At 35.2% G+C, this 17499-nt stretch overlaps 2 protein-coding genes and 1 long non-coding RNA gene across 4 annotated transcripts; 1 reads left to right on the top strand and 2 right to left on the bottom strand.

The window, feature by feature from the left end:
• Positions 1 to 314: 314 nt before the first annotated feature.
• LOC110769323 (uncharacterized) lies at positions 315 to 3716 on the bottom strand. The gene is made up of 2 exons (XM_088248401.1): positions 935 to 3716; positions 315 to 806 (listed from the first exon to the last, which is right to left on the bottom strand). The coding sequence occupies exons 1-2, from the start codon at positions 3612 to 3614 to the stop codon at positions 409 to 411; spliced, it is 3078 nt and encodes a 1025-aa protein (XP_088104527.1). The 5' UTR covers positions 3615 to 3716; the 3' UTR covers positions 315 to 408.
• Positions 3717 to 11226: 7510 nt separating this feature from the next.
• Positions 11227 to 12588, top strand: LOC110766163 (uncharacterized). The gene is made up of 3 exons (XR_015834125.1): positions 11227 to 11312; positions 11453 to 11603; positions 12412 to 12588. It is a non-coding gene; the product is annotated as an uncharacterized LOC110766163 (long non-coding RNA).
• A 461-nt stretch (positions 12589 to 13049) lies between these two features.
• Positions 13050 to 16575, bottom strand: LOC110770660 (uncharacterized). Of its 2 annotated transcripts, XM_088248072.1 has the most exons (3): positions 15958 to 16573; positions 13699 to 15873; positions 13050 to 13582 (listed from the first exon to the last, which is right to left on the bottom strand). In XM_088248072.1, the coding sequence occupies exons 1-3, from the start codon at positions 16373 to 16375 to the stop codon at positions 13191 to 13193; spliced, it is 2985 nt and encodes a 994-aa protein (XP_088104198.1). In that variant the 5' UTR covers positions 16376 to 16573; the 3' UTR covers positions 13050 to 13190. The 2 variants fall into 2 exon arrangements, with proteins under 2 accessions (XP_088104198.1, XP_021830548.2); XM_021974856.2 differs by having other exon boundaries at positions 13699 to 16575.
• Positions 16576 to 17499: the final 924 nt, after the last annotated feature.

Here is a 17499-nt window from a genome sequence, read left to right on the forward strand (position 1 = left end):
ATTAATAGCACGGGGACTAAATTGGCCGATAAGGTAAAACACAGGGACCATTTCGACATTTAAGCCTTTCTTTTTTGTCCATAGTTGAGATATAGTTACCTCCACTAAATGTAGGGTCCATCGATTAAGATTAAAGTAGGAATGTAATTGGTCCAAAATATATCCAGACTATCTAAAGTGGCGTGTGAGTGACTCAGTGAGTGCGTATACCATATGTAATAAGATAATTGTGTCATGTGAATGACTAAGACGATAATGCATTTATAATTCAAGCCCAGGTCATTACAAACACCAATACCAATGGGGCCGGCGGCTGAGGGAAATTCTAGATGGAAAATAAATATGAGTAAGGAAACAATAACACTTTCGTCCAAAAAAAAAAAGGAGACAGTAACACTATATTACATGCTAATGCTGCACAGTGTGCTTCTTTCTGATCTGACTCATCTGTGCCACAACATCACTAATGTCCAACCTTTCTACAGGCAATTCTGCAGAGCAAGCAAGACCAATTTCTAAAATTGAAATCAAGCATTCTTCGGTTTTCATGCGAAGCCTTGCGTTATCCTCATTATGATGATGATGATTGATAGTGCTCATCTCCGCTTGCACCATTTCCTGAACAAGAACGGGATCCACAATCTCTACCAATTGCTCAGGCACAGCGGCCTCGACAAAGTTATGAAGGGTTAAAGTTCCTTGAAACAGATTTTCGGTCGGTTTTTTTCCTGTAAACATCTCGAGCAGCAGAATGCCATAACTGTACACATCTCCTTGCATCCACACGTTGTGTCCCATACCATACTCTGCGTTTGCTCAATTTAAAACCCCCCCAAAAAAAAAATCTAATTAAGTGTTCTCAGATTTAATGTTTCAAATATTAACATAAATACTGAAAAAATGTTAAGGAAATGAAACAGGAAAGATTATGTACCTGGAGGAGTATAACCAATTGTTCCTTTTATTCCGAGCGAGCTTGATTGATTACCAGAACTGGTTTGAGAAGTTATGGGGAGGAATTTTGCCAACCCAAAGTCACCTACATGTCCAATCATATCATCGTCCAGAAGCACGTTGCTGGGTTTAAGGTCACAGTGAACAATTGGCGTCTCACAATGATGATGGAGATACTCTAACGCCATAGCAACGTCAATCGCTATGTTCAATCTTTGACAAAAATTTAAGCTCCTTTGCCCATCATTTATCTCTCCATTTGTTCCAGCAGGATGCAACCATTCCTCTAAACTTCCATTAACCATGAACTCATAAATTAAGGCCTTGAAATCATTACCGCTATAGTCAGAACCTGAACACACTGAGAGTACTTTCACAAGATTACGGTGTCTTATATTTTTCAAAGCCTCACACTCAGCAGTGAAACTTTTGTAGGCTCCACGACGAACGAGATTGAAAACCTTGATGGCAATTGTTGTTCCACCGTCTTCAAGTACTCCTTTATAGACCGACCCAAAACTGCCCATGCCGATCAAGTTGGTAGAGGAGAATGCATCAGTAGCTTTTAGAAGGCTTTGATAAGACACCTTGAGAAATTTGTCTGAATCACTTGAAGCGCTTTCCTTTTTTCCCCTTCGTAAGCATTGAAGGTACAAGAATGTTAGTACCAAAATGACTCCCAGTATCCCAAAAACCAGAGAGATTATCAATTTCATGGTTGGACTCAGTCCTCTTTTGTGTGGAACTCTGCATTTTGGCAAATGAAATTCAGGAGTGCCGCCACAAAGTTTACTATTTCCTTCCACTGATGTGGCACTTGCATTCTTGAAAATTCCATTGATTGGTATGCTGCCCTCAAAATTGTTGAAAGATAGGTTCAAGGATTGCAAAACTTGCAACCGCTCCAAGAATTCTGGAATCACGCCTGAGAAGTTGTTTTGAGAGAGATATAAATCTGTAAGACCTCTTAGTGAAGCCAAGGATGATGGAATTTTCCCTTGGAAGAAGTTTTCAGCCATGTCTAGATACTCTAATCTAATACAGCTACCAAGGCTTGGCGGAATTTCACCAAATAACTTGTTTCCAGAGATCACTAAATACTGTAGATTTATTAACTTTCCTATATCCCGGGGAAGGGAACCAGTGAAATGATTTTGAGAAAAACTGAAATCATATAAGGACAAGAGACCACTGATTTCTTGGGGTATGATTCCGTTAAAATCGTTAGCGTCAAGAGATAAGACCATCAAATTTTGACACTCTGCCAAACTTGAAGGAACATTGCCTCGAAGTTTGTTGCCATATAGAGATAATATTGTTAATCGACTTAAATTTCCCAATGAGGATGGAACATTCCCGGAGAGAAAGTTGTTATTCATAGATAGTTCATATAACCTCTGAAGCTTGCCTACATGAGGGGGAATGTGACCTGAAAACCGGTTCGCGAACAGCTGAACGCTCTCCAAGTTAACCAGATTTCCAATGCCATTTGGGATGCTTCCGAATATTTTATTGTCACTTACATGGAAGAATTGAATAGAAGACGACAAGTTTGCTATGCATTGAGGTAGCATACCACCGAAAGTGTTATTACCAATTTGCAGTATTCTTAAACGGGTGGCATTAGTCAAATGGCAAAGAAAGGTCAAGTCATCAATTCCCTCACTTCCAAGCTGATTTCCAGGAAGAACAAACTCCTCAAGGCTAATCAAATTTTTCATAGAAGGGACTTTTCCATGCAGTTGGTTTACTCCCAGTCCAAGTGCAACTAGATTTGAGGCATTTGATATTGAAGCAGGGATGGGTCCAGTAACTTGGTTATAGCTGATACGAAAAAATTGGAGACTTTGGAAGGCAACGCGGAAGTTTGAGGGCAAAGTCCCTTGAATTTTGTTATAAGAAGCACCAAAATTAGTGATAGAAGAGAGATTGAAAAATGAGGGAGGGATCACACCTGATAAGCCATTTAGATCCAATACAAGAGTACTTAAATTGGTCAGTTGGCCAAAAATATCTGGAATACTCCCAGTTAAATTATTAGAAGATGCATAGAGAGCTTCAAGAGAAGATAAGTTGCCAAAAGAGTAAGGGACACTTCCCGTAAGGTGGTTATTCTGAATGACAATAAGTCTTAGCTTGGACAAGGTGCCAAGCTCCTCTGGAATTTTTCCAACCAGAAAATTGTAACCAAGAACGATCTCTATGAGTGGAGAGCAACCTGATATATTAGAGGGAATTTCACCGGTTAGTGAATTGTTGTCCAGTCGTAGATCTTCCAATCTGCGCAGATGGCCAATTGCTGGGGGAATTTCATGGCTGAAGCTGTTGTTTTGGAGATGAAGTGCTCTCAAAAAGCTCAAGTTTCCAACATGGGGTGATATAGAGCCTGCTAGTTTCAACGACTTGAGGGACAAACTAGTGACCCTCTGGTGACGACGACCACATGTAACGCCATGCCAACCGCAAAAGTGGTTGGTTTCGTTCCATGAAGCCAGGACTCCAAAGGGGTCGCTGGTTATTCTAGCCTTGACTTCAAGCAAGGCTAGTCGATCCGTCTCATTTCCGGGAAGGGCCAAGCAAAGACAGATTGAGTGAAGAATGAGAGCATGGATGCAAAAAGATGAGAAAAACACAAGAGAAATGGAGTTGGAAAGGCCCATGATATCAGTTTAGGATCTGTTTCTGTAGCAGCTTGAGGAGAGGAGACTCCAATTTATAATTGTAAGCAGGATGCAATGCAGCTTTTGAAATAGACTAACATGTAGCAGCTTTTGAAGTTATAGAAAAGTTGATATAGATCCAAATTCCTATTGAGGAGTTGGGTTTAATCGTCGGATTTTGTGACTTTGATCCAAGTCCTTTGATTTTTGTGCAACATAGAATTACATTTCTTTTTTTAATATTTTATGATGTAATCTTTTTATTATTTTATTTTTAAAATCATTTTTTGTTCCATTGTTACCCCTTATGACTTGAATCGAGTAATAGTCATTTATGTCATATTGCCTATTGTATAGGTATATATATGTTTTTTCATATTTTTAACAATGTGTAATAGTATTTTATGTACCTTTTTTTTTAATGGGTAACATACAATTTTATTTTGACTATTTTTGTATCTAACTTATAGGTAGTCTTCTAATTTATGTTCCTAACTTATAGGCAACATGATTTATTCTTTGTAATTTTCGTTGCTAATAATAACACTATTTACCTGTATGCGAGGTACATAATTTAATGTGGGTGCTTGTCTGATCGATTGGTATAATATGAGGGTCTTTACTTTTATTAATTAAATTGTATTTTATCCATATATTAGGAATATTATCAAAGAAAGAATTCAAAATTTAAATTATGGAATTCAATTACAAGGAAATAATGCATTAAATTTAGATTTTCAATGTATTTTGCTTATTTACCTCAAAGGGTAAAATCGACACAACAAAAAAAGTAATAAATATACAAAGGGCCTACATCTAAAACAAAAAACACGAGAATCTAAAAAGCCCTTCAAGTTATTACCTTTGTATGGATGTAGGTGTAGAGTATTTATGGGAGAAATAAGATATTTTGCCCTCCAACAAGATACTTGGGTCTGGATGGGTTCGACTTGCCATGCCCTGACATAAGAAAGCATTTGATACATCAAATGCCCTCTCCACCCATCCGTACGATGACACCTGCCCAAGTAGACTAACAGGTTTTGATATTTCACTGTAAATGTTACAATACCTAAGATATTTTATATAGGTAATGTTTTTGTTGTCATATATCAATAAGTTTTTCGTCGATATGTTGACTTTACAATATTAAAAATTAAAAAAATTAAGAAGACTTAAATTAAATTGAACTTAAACTCATAAAATTCATTTTTAATCACCTCCAACTCTTTCTTTTATTTTTCTATTTAAAATACCCACTTTTTTCAAATAAAACCCGATGACTAGGATCTAAGTAATCAAGTTAACTAATCTAGCTTAAAATCTGATTTATTATATTTTTTGAATTTCAAAACTACCCATATTTACAAGTTAACGTGTTATGTGGGGTGGTGTAATTAATGGCACACACGTGAAATTTGGAAAGATCTCCAAATAGTTGTAATGATGTAGGAATTAATTTAGAAACTTATTTGAAATTAAATATTAAATTCAACATTAACGTATTAGTAATCTATATGTGATTAACTTTTTGGTTTATTTAATAAAAAAATTATGTTTTTTTTTCCTTTTATGAATTATACCACTAGTAATCTATTTTATTATAGTTTTATGAATAATAGTGTACATTCTAATTATATTGAAAAATAATTTGATAATCTATTTATTGTTTGTTTTATGAAAAACAAATTTTGTTTAAATGAACCTATTTTTTCTCTATACAGTTTACCAATTTTTTTTCTCTAAATAATGTACCCCTTTTTACTTGTTTTATGAAAAATAATTTGATCATCTTTTTATTGTTTGTTTTATGAAAAACATTTTTTTAAATGAACCTATTTTTTCTCTCCAAATAATGTACCTAGTTTTTTTTTCTCTAAATAATGAACCTATTACTTGTTTTATGAAAAATAATTTGATAATCTATTTATTATTTGTTTTAGGAATTTTTTTTAAATGAACCTATTTTTTTCTCTAAATAATGTACCTATTTTTTTTCTCTAATAATGTACCTAGTAAAACAATTTACCTAGTATAATGAACCTATTTTTTTCTCTAAATTTTGTATCTATTTTTTTTTAGATATTTATAAAAATACCCAATCCTAGACATGTATTTATAAAAATACCCAAGCACTATTTAAACATAGAAACATACCCAAAATGGGTTTTGGGTATGTGTGTAATGATGGGTTTTGGGTATGTTTATAAATGGGTTTTGAGTGTGTGTAATGATGAGTTTTGGGTATGTTTATAAAGTGTTTTGGGTGTTGGGTATTTTTATAATTTCAGCCCCCATTTTGGGTATTTTAGTGAAACTCCCATTTTTTTTCTCTAAATAATGTACCTATTACTTGTTTTATGAAAAATAATTTGATAATCTATTTATTATTTGTTTTATGATTTTTTTTAAATGAACCTTTTTTTCTCTCTAAATAATGTACCTTTTTTTCTCTCTCTAATAATGTACCTAGTAAAACAATTTACCTAGTATAATGAACCTATTTTTAATTTATAAAAAATGTGCAGAAATTTCAATTATACAACATACCTATTTTTTAATAAATTATTGTGTACCTATTTTAATTTATGAAAATGTACGGATATTTCAATTACAAAGTAACTGACCTAGTTTTTTTTATAATTTTTTTGGTAAACAATATACCTCTATTTTATTTAAATAATATACCTATATTTTTATACATATATATATTTTCATACATACATATATATATATATATTTATATTTATATTTATATTTATATTTATATTTTTCATAGGTACATTATTGGATATGTAATTTAGAGATTTTTTTTTTTTTGCAATTTTAGGGGGCTATAATGTTAGAGAGAACGGCAACCAAAAGAAATGGGGTGATTAATATGCTATTAATAGGGGGTATTAATTACAATTATGGCTGTTAATGAAATGCTTGAAATAAATTATAAATAAAATATGAAGTCTAGTGACAACGATGTAAAAACATAGAAATACTATGACCTCTTATATCCTACTGGCCTTTTAAGTTTGAAATTGGATTTTACATAGATTTATATAATGATGGGTATACATTTAAAAAATAGAAAATGTAGGGACCTATATTGGACAAGCCCTTAAATTTAAGAAGATTTCTTATTGCATGATACTGGTCTATTTTCGTTTGAGTATGGTGGACTCCTAGCTACTCAAACCTTATCGCGGGGCGGCTAAGTAATGGAAGAAAAGAAGGAAACAAACAATTTGAGTAATGGAAAAACTGTATGTGATTGACATGGAATGGGTCCCTTGTTGGAGAATACCATACAAGTTTTGGAAAAAGTACATGCTGCAATTGTGAATAGTTACTGTATGAGTTCCAACTTACAAGTTAAAGTTGGAAAAAGTACATGCTGCAAGATTTTTCCTGGATTTCCAATATCTGTCACATGGCTTCGCATTTAGATTCCTACTTCTCACAATCTCAACCACAAAATTTCCAGATTTTTCGTCCAGTCTCATTCAAAAGAAAAAAAAGATCAGAGGCTTAAAATTATATTGAAATTAAAAGCAAAAGCTAAAACACCGTGTACAAGTGACGGAAGCTACACTGTTCGCAACTAGTCTCTCAACATTTATGCTTTGATCAAGAGTGAATTTAAATTTAACCAATGTCTCATACATCTGCTTGGAGATCTAAGTGTTGAGAATTGTTTGACACCAGCATAACAGTGTTTATTCCAAATTTACGCACGTTAATAGATTGATTGTCTCTGTACGTATCAAATATTTCTTTGAAGAAAAATAGTCTGCTAGATACTAATTGATTACAATGATATGGAGAAGTATGCTTTTATTCACATATTCTTTTCGCTCAAAGTTTCTTTCGTATACGACACATCTCTGCCAGAGCATCACGAATGGCAATCAAGCTACACAAACTTCTAAAATGGCAATCAAGCTTTCTCGAATCTTGATGCAAGCCCTTGTACTATCCACATTACGAGTATTTTCTGTGATCATGACCCCCTCCCCATTTTCTTGAACCAGAACAGGATCCACAATCTGTTCAACCTGATTAGTCGAAAAGCATGCTTGACAAATTTATGAAGGTTTACACTTCCTTGAAACATCCCATCTGTTGATCTTTGTGTCCAGACTTCATTTCCCATACCATACTCTGCATTTACACAATCTAAAATATGAAATAACCGTAATTTCTAAGTGCTCAAAACACAATATCCATGCCTTCAATTTAAACGAAGCTTGAGAGATTTAGGAAATCATTAATTAAAGAGTATTTCCCCCTAATATTTCCCAACCATATGTACGGTCGTATTGTAAAACCCACCAAATATTCCCCCCTTCCTTCCCTAGCGTTTGGCCCAAAAAAAAAAAAAAAGTCAAAAATGAAGTGGGAGGAGGAAAAAAATTGATGGCGGCAAAAGCATAAAATTACGGAAAGTCACCTAGACGGAGACAAAATCTCCGCCCAGCCAGCGAAAAAAATTGATGGCGACATCAAAACCTCTGCCCAAACAGCCTCTACAAAGTCACAATTTGTAAACAAAAGCCTCCACAAACTTGGGCCGGTAGCAGCCCAGTCTGCCCTCCATATAGGCCCACCCTGTTTTTTATGTTCATCTACGTAATTCAAATACTTAAGCCTGATTTGGTACACCTCCCAGGCCTGGATTGGATTAGATTAAAATTAGGCCCATGTTTGGTTCATCAAAATCTAGTTTGGATTACTAATGTGGGGCCCACCAGAAACACCTCTTTAGGCCATCTCCAACCCAATGGGTGGAAACCTAAATTATGAGTTTTGAGTCCAAAAATCTTCTTCAATCCATGTATTTTGGGGGGTGGAAATTTGAGAAATCTCAACTTTGGGGTGGAATTCCAGTCCAAGTATTGCATGGACTGGTAATTTATGTGGGCTCAAACTCTGTTTTTTATTTTATTTTTTGGCTTGGAAGCCCACGTGAAGACAAAAATCTACTGGGCCCCGAGTGACAGGTTTGTTGTCTGGCCAGCAAGTTGGCGACACTTTTCTTGCACTTGTGCTGTGCTCTTTTTTTTTTTTTTTTTTTAAAATAAAATAAAATAAAATAAAATATATTCCAACAGCTATATTTGTAATCACCGATCATGATAAATTTTAGGCAATCTGAACGGTAAAATTTCATATTCAACGGCTCAAATTTAAATCTAATGGTCAAAATAATATTTATAATTAATCTAAATCAGATCCAACCCCAAAACTTATTTCAAACTCTATAAATAGCCATCCATTTGGTAAATAATCCACAAATTTTTTTTTTTTTTTTTTTTAGGTTAAAATGTTTAGAAAGTTAAATCACAAATGTTGAAACAAAAATAATGTCAAGAAAAATTAACGAGAAAAAAAATTTAGGGATTAATCATTCTTAAACATTATAATAAAGTTGCAAACTCAAATTATGAGTATGTAAGGTTGAAGGAAAAAAAAAAATTTGAGTCCTAAAAATACATGAATAGTTGTATTTTGGAGGGTGGAAATTTGAGTTTAGTCCCAATATTGTTGGAGATGGCCTTAGAAGGTGTTAAGTGAATCCCGTGCGAAAGGAGGGGACTCAACAATCTCGTGAGTTTTCAGACACAAAAGAAACAAAAACTAAATCTTTTGCTTTATGTGCTCAACCTCCTGCTCCCATGTCCGTCAAATCAGCAGAGTTTTTTTTATCAACAATTTCTAAGAAAACCCTACTATCTTCCCAAACTACCTTTAAATAAACCCCAAACTGAAAAAATAAGAAATAAAAGAGATTTTCTATTTAAACCTCACAATTTTCTTTGTTCCCAGCAGAAAAAAACACAAACAAATGGAACCCCAAACCCGAAATTTAATACTTTCTAGAGAAAGAGAACAATTTTACCTCTCTCCAAGTAGAGGAGTTTGTCTGATCTGATCCAATTTTTACTTTACCTATGTCCTGATCCAATTTAAATAGGATGTAGAGGAGTTTGTATTTTTCTAAAACTTAATTAATATGAAGAGTGGTGGGGTGTGTGTATAAATGTACTAGGGTTAATTATTAAGTTGGATGACCTTTTTTTGTCTTTTTACACAATAATAAAACTTACAGCTTAATGATTTAAGTATTGGGGTGAACAAAGAGAAGTGTGAGGTTTAAATAGAAAATCTCTTCTTTTTTTGTTACAAACTACAAAGGTACAAAAACAAGAGTGTATTAATATTATGAATTTCAAGGTTGTTGGAATGTTGTCTAGCAGCTTCAGGGCCATTTCTCAATTCTTTTCAACGTTTGATTTTCTGAGGCCGGCTGCCAAAGAAGAAATCAATCACGAATATTAAAATAAAGCTAGGTAGCTAAAAAATATAGGCCTCTAACAATACTATCATAGATTTGCAAGTCAAAATTTCTGGACTGAATTTTTAGATTTTGTTCCAGTCGTACACGTTTGGTTAAAGTTCGAATCTCATTGGTAGGGGTGGGCATATGGACCGAAGAACTGGACAACCGAACCAAACCGGGCCGAAAAAAAACTGAAAAAAAATCATGTTGACCAAAAAGTCAACACCAGTGCAAAAAACCAAACCGGACCGGTGCTGTCCAGTTCCAGTTCCGGTTCTTCAACTCAAAAAATCGGACTGCGCCGAACCGGACCGGGCTTAATTAAATTTATATTAATTTATTTATATTATACACATGGTGCTATATAATTGGAGGTTGCAAAGAATTAAAATTGAACTTCTACACTTGATTTCAGCCCGTGTTAAACACTTAGGGCTTTCTTTCTCTATCAATACATTTTTTCTCCTCCCTTTCAAACTCTGTCTCAGCCATCGACGACAGTGCCTCCAATTCTTCCTCCACTCTCCCCAGTCACTGCTCCGCCTCTCAGTCGTCGACGTCACAGCCGTTCTTCTCGTCGTCAGCGCCTTTGTCTGGTGGTAAGTTAAATCTCATCTCATCTCATCTCATCTCAATTGGGGATTTTTTAAATTAGGGTTGCGTTGTTTTGTTTTGGGGGTCCAGATATTTGAAGTTAGAGAGCGACAGGGGAAATTATATGAAGATATTTCAGTACTCAGTAGCAAACTAGGGAACTAATTTTATGGTAAGCCCTCGTGGTTTGATGGTGTAGCCTTCCTGTAAACATTAATACAATTAAACTTATTATGGGTCCATATAAATATACATATATATACGCACTTGTGAAAATTTATTCAAGATATTTAGCAATGAATTAATCATCATGATCCACAAAGACATATTATAAGAAATTTATTGTGACATCTTATAACATGCTTAAATAATCACCCTGCCCAGCAAGATTGCTTCTTTCTCTGCTTGGAAATGAGGCTTAGTCATAGCCATATGTGAACGAAAGTCTGTTTTCTTCTCTGCTTCTTCTTCTTATTCTTCTTTTTCTTCAGCTGCCTCTATATTGTTTTGAAGATATAGCCTCAGTTAGCCTTTTATATATAAATTAATCCATGACATCAAGTAGCCTCCTTCCTCGCTTTTTCTATCATTTATAACAGTTGCAAATACATACATATTACACTTTTTGAATATTGATATACTTTTATGGCTGACTATATTGATTACATTTGGGAAATTTTTGCAGACGCTCTGCAATTGGTAATATCCGAATGCAAACTGAAAGCTAAGATTGTGGACCTTTGTCAGAAAGGTGATTCATACATCAGAGAGTAAGTATCCCATGAATTAATTTTTTCTCGTTGGCATTGAAAATTTGTTTATTTTCACAAGAATTTATTACTTATGGCTGTGTTGATTTGCCCCTTTAATGCGATGATTTATGGGTCGTGTTGTTTTTATATTTATTTAGGCAAACTGGTAATATGTTAAAAAAATGTGAAGAAGAAGATTGAACGAGGGGTAGCCTTTCCAACTTGCATTTCTGTGAACAACACTGTATGCCATTTCTCCCAGCTTGCAAGTGACGAAACAGTGTTGGAAGAAGGAGATATTCTGAAGATGTAAGTTTTCTCATGAGTTTCTTTTTGTTACTTCTGCTGTACATGAAAGATAGCTAAATGTTATATGAACTGAATATAATAAGCTTGTAAGTGGGAACATATTGATGCTTTTTTTGTTCTCATGCTGTGATTTGGGTTGTCATATTGACGAGTTCATTGCATACATATTGACAAGTGTTCAAACCTTGCCCTGTTGCTAAGTATACATATATAATTGGAGCTTTGAATCTGATTACTAGCTTGCCTACTTGTAGAGTTCAGCTATTTGACCTTGAACTTTCTGATAACTTTCAGATGCTTATAGGACTTTATTAGATTATCAATTGCTATTTTTTTTTAAAAATTCCACCAAATAATCATACTTTGCAATATAGGACTTTATTAGATTATCAGTTGCTGTTTATTTTTTAATTCCACCAAATAATCATACTTAGTAATATAGGACTTTATTAGATTATCAATTGCTGTTTTTTTTTTAAATTCCACCAAATAATCATACTTAGCAATATAGGCCTTTATTAGATTATCAATTGCTGTTTTATTTTTATTTTTATTTAGGTGGGCTGTTTTTTAATTTTTAGTTTATGTTGTTATTATGGATGATTTACTTATGGCTATTTGTATTTATTAGTTTCTGTTTTTGTTTATTAATGTCAGTTTTTAAGTGATAAATGGACGCGTTTGTTGATAATCCGACTTCTTCTTCCGCATCCGCTTCATCACCGTCACCTACTATATCAGCAACATCACCTACTATATCCGCTTCACCACCGTCACCCATTATCCGACTTTGTTTGAATGAATGCAGTTCATCCAACTAGAGCAAAGCTTGGTAAACCTTGTGATATGAGATTTGCTGCTCAAATTTTTGGCAACTTGATAATGGATGACATAATGGAGCCAATTGTGTATTTGTTTTGTGTAATTTAATTTGCTGCTCAACTTTGTGTAATTTAATTTGCTGTTCAACTTTGTGTAATTTAATTTGCTGCAAAACTTTGCCAACTTTGTGTAATTTAATTTGCTGCTGAACTTTGCTGTAGTTTAATTTGGCAGACTTGATTACTGCTGAACTTTGCTGTAATTTAATTTGGCAGACTTGATAACTGCTGAACTTATCATTTTATGTCTTTGTTTTGTTAAAAGTTTCATTATTTAGGCCAATTGTGGTGTAAAAATTGGGCCAATTATGATGTAAGCCCAACAATTTAAAAATTCAGGTTGTTTTAAAGTTTAAAAACCCAAAAAACTCAAATGGGCCTTCAAGCAGGCCCAAACCGTTCAGAACCGGGAACCGAATTGGACTGTAACCAGTCTGGTTTGGTTCGGTTCTACTATTAGTTTTGTACAAAAATCGGACTGGACCGGACTGTATGCACAGTACCAGTTCCAATTCCAGTTTGGACTCAAAATTGGGCCGAACCGGACCGTGCCCAGGCCTACTCATTGGTCAAGAAGAGTCAAATGACAGAAAATCTATTGAAACCAGTTTGGCAAAGTAGTCATCAGCTAGCCATACTGTCTTTATTAATCAAAGAAATATGAAAACTAGTTCAAAACAAGGAAACATTACAACTATATTGCATGCTAACGCTGCACAGTGTGCTTCTTTCTGATCTGACACATCTGTGCCACAGCATTACTCATGTCCAACCTTTCTCCAGGCAACTCTGCAGAGCAAGCAAGACCAATTTCTAAAATTGAAATCAAGCATTCTTCGGTTTTCATGCGAAGCCTTGCGTTATCCTCATTACGATGATTGCTAGTGCTCATCTCCGCTTGCACCATTTCCTGAACAAGAACGGGATCCACAATCTCTACCAATTGCTCAGGCACAGCGGCCTTGACAAAGTTATGAAGGGTTAAAGTTCCTTGAAACAGATTGTCGGTTGGTTTTTTTCCTGTAAACATCTCGAGCAGCAGAATGCCATAACTGTACACATCTCCTTGCATCCACACGTTGTGTCCCATACCATACTCTGCGTTTGCTCAATTTAAAACCCCCCCAAAAAAAAAATTATAATTAAGTGTTCTTCAAATATAAACATAAATACTGAAAAAATGTTAAGAAAATGAAACAGGAAAGATTATGTACCTGGAGGAGTATAACCAATTGTTCCTTTTATTCCGAGCGAGCTTGATTGATCACCAGAAATGGTTTGAGAAGTTATGGGAAGGAATTTTGCCAACCCAAAGTCACCTACATGTCCAATCATATCATCGTCGAGAAGAACGTTGCTGGGTTTCAGGTCACAGTGAACAATTGGCGTCTCACAATGATGATGGAGATACTCTAACGCCATAGCGACATCAATTGCTGTGTTCAATCTTTGACAAAAAGTTAAGCTCCTTTGTCGTTCATTTATCTCGCCATTTGTTCCAGCAGGATGCAACCATTCCTCTAAACTCCCATTAACCATGAACTCATAAATTAAGGCCTTGAAATCATTACCGCGATAGTCAGAACCTGAACACACCGAGAGTACTTTCACAAGATTACGGTGTCTTATATTTTTCAAAGCCTCACACTCAGCAGTGAAACTTTTGTAGGCACCACGACGAACGAGATTGAAAACCTTGATTGCAATTGTTGCTCCACCATCTTCAAGTACTCCTTTATAAACGGACCCAAAACTGCCCATGCCAATCAAGTTGGTAGAGGAGAATGCATCAGTAGCTTTTAGAAGGCTTTGATAAGACACCTTGAGAAATTTGTCTGAATCACTTGAAGCGCTTTCCTTTTTTCCCCTTCGTAAGCATTGAAGGTACAAGAATGTTAGTACCAAAATGACTCCCAGTATCCCAAAAACCAGAGAGATTATCAATTTCATGGTTGGACTTAGTCCTCTTTTGTGTGGAACTCTGCATTTTGGCAAATGAAATTCAGGAATGCCGCCACAAAGTTTACTATTTCCTTCCACTGATGTGGCAGTTGCATTCTTGAAAATTCCATTGATTGGTACACTGCCCTCAAAATTGTTGAAAGATAGGTTCAAGGATTGCAAAACTTGCAACCGCTCCAAGAATTCTGGAATCACGCCTGAGAAGTTGTTTTGAGAAAGATATAATTCTGTAAGACCTCTTAGTGAAGCCAAGGATGATGGAATTTTCCCTTGGAAGAAGTTTTCATGCATGTCTAGATACTGTAATTTAATACAACTACCAAGGCTTGGTGGAATTTCACCAAATAACTTGTTCCCAGAGATATCTAAAAACTCTAGATTTATTAACTTTCCTATATCCTGGGGAAGGGAACCTGTGAAATGATTTTGAGATAACCTCAATTCATATAAGGACCAGAGACCACTGATTTCTTGGGATATGATTCCGTTGAAATCGTTATCCTCAAGAACTAAGATAATCAAATTGTGACACTGTGCTAAAGTTGACAAGACATTCCCTTGAAGTTTGTTGCCTTCAAGAAATAATCTAGTTAATTGACTTAAATTTCCAAGAGAGGATGGAACATTCCCGGAGAGAAAGTTTGTACTCATATCTACATCATATAACTTCTGAAGCCTGCCTACATTGCGGGGTATGTGACCTGAAAATCGGTTCCCGTATAGCGAAACACTCTCCAAGTTAACCAGATTTCCAAAGCCATTTGGGATGCTTCCGAATATTTTATTTTCGTTTACATGGAAGTATCTAAGAGAAGACAAGTTTCCTATGCATTGAGGTAACATACCACCAAAAGTGTTCATTTGAATTTGCAGTGTTCCCAAACGGGTGGCATTAGTCAAATCACATAGAAAGGTCAAGTCACCAATTCCCCCACTTCCTAGATGATTGATAGCAAGAACTAACTCCTCAAGACTAATCAAACTTTTCAAAGAAGGGACCTTTCCATGCAGTTGGTTTTGTCCCATTTCAAGTTGAACTAGATTTGATGCATTTGATATTGAAGCAGGGATAGGTCCACTAAATTTGTTAGTGTTGATATCAAAGTATTGGACACTTCGGAAGACAGTGCCTAAGTTTGAGGGCAAAGTCCCTTGGATTTTGTTATTACTGGCATGAAAGGAAGTGATAGAAGACAGATTGAAAAATGAGGGAGGGATCACACCAGATAAGCCATTTAAATTCAATCCAAGAGAACTTAAATTGTTCAGTTGGCTAAAAATATCTGGAATACTCCCAGTCAAATTATTAGTACCTGCAGAGAGCACATTTAGAGATGACAAGTTGCCGAAAGAGTAAGGGACACTTCCCGTAAGGTGGTTGATCTGAATGGCAATAAGTCTTAGCTTGGACAAGGTGCCAAGCTCCTCTGGAATTTTTCCGACCAGAAAATTGTTAGCAAGAAAGATATCTATGAGTTGAGAGCAACCTGATATATTAGAGGGAATTTCACCTGTTAGTGAATTGTTGTGCAGTCGTAGATCTTCCAATCTGCGTAGACGGCCAATTGCTGGAGGAATTTCATGGTTGAAGCTGTTGTTTTGGAGATAAAGTGTTCTCAAAAAGCTCAAGTTTCCAACATGGGGTGATATAGAGCCTGCAAGTTTCAAGGACTGGAGGGACAAACTGGTGACTCTCTGGTGACGACGACCACACGTAACGCCATGCCAACCGCAGAAGTGGTTGGTTTGGTTCCATGAAGCCATGACTCCAAAGGGGTCGCTGGTTATTCTAGCCTTAACTTCAAGCAAGGCTAGTCGATCGGTCTCATTTCCGGGAAGGGCCAAACAAAGACATAGTGAGTGAAGAATCAGAGCATGAATGCAAAAAGATGAGAAAAACACCAGAGAAAAGGAGTTGTAAAGGCCCATGATATCAGTTTAAGCTCTGTTAAATTTGTATAGCAGCTTGAGGAGAGGACACTCCAATTTATAATTGTAAGCAACATGCACTGCAGACTAATAGGTGTTGAAATTTCCAACACCGAAGAAAGTTATCTATGCATATAATATTTTAACCCATAGAGAGACTATAGTTATTTTCCAACACTAGGATGCAAATAATCACCAAATCTAGTCTAGTGGTGTGTAGTTCTTCATAGTGCATAATATTTTAAGAAATTCTAATTAAGGACTTTTGTGATGTTTTCATTGATGAACATAATTTTCATATTATATTAGAACTTGTCAGTTGAATTAGGTTTCTTTTCTTTATTCTCCATAGTTGAAATATAATTACCTCCATTACAATGTAGGGTCCTTCATGTAAGTGCTATAAAAAAAATTTCATCCAGTGCGGATGTAATAATTTGTCCAAAAATACATACAGACTATCTAAGCCAGCTTTAAGATTAAAGTAGGACCCTAAAGCGGTGGAGAAAACGCCACTGGATTGGCCAACATATAATACGATAGTTGTGTCGTGTGAGTGATTGAGTGCGTCCAACACTAAATACGTCATAAGATGCTGCATTAGGACAAAATCAAATAAATAAGGGTTTGTAGGTCTAATGGTTTCCGAACTTTGACCCGATTAACATTTTGGTCCCTCAATTTCCAAAATCGTTCCTGTGGTCCTTCAACTTCAGTTTCATTAGGACAAATGTCTTACTTGGCGGCCATCATATGATGTACATCTTAAAGAACCTCATGCTGCAGAGTCTGGAATTTTTGGTAAGTTTACTACCTTACAAGTTAATCATACTATCAATGCATAATGTCTTACTTGTTTCATTAATGTATATTTTTTCTTTGTGGAAGTTTCATTACTAATACTCAGGTGCAATATCTTATAATTTTGAGCATATTAGTTTTATAAATTTGGCTCGTTGTTTTATACTCAGGTGTTAACCATGATTACATCTCTCATTGTCATTTGTATTTTATTTTATGGGAAGTTTTCTACTTTAGTATATTGAAGCCAATATGAGAGAGGGGTCATTTCATGCCACAATGTGTAGGAGGGAGGCCATTTCCACAATAATATGCAAGTATTA

The sequence above is a fragment of the Prunus avium genome, chromosome 2 (assembly GCF_965620075.1).
Source record: "Prunus avium chromosome 2, drPruAviu1.hap1.1, whole genome shotgun sequence".
NCBI lineage: Eukaryota > Viridiplantae > Streptophyta > Magnoliopsida > Rosales > Rosaceae > Prunus > Prunus avium.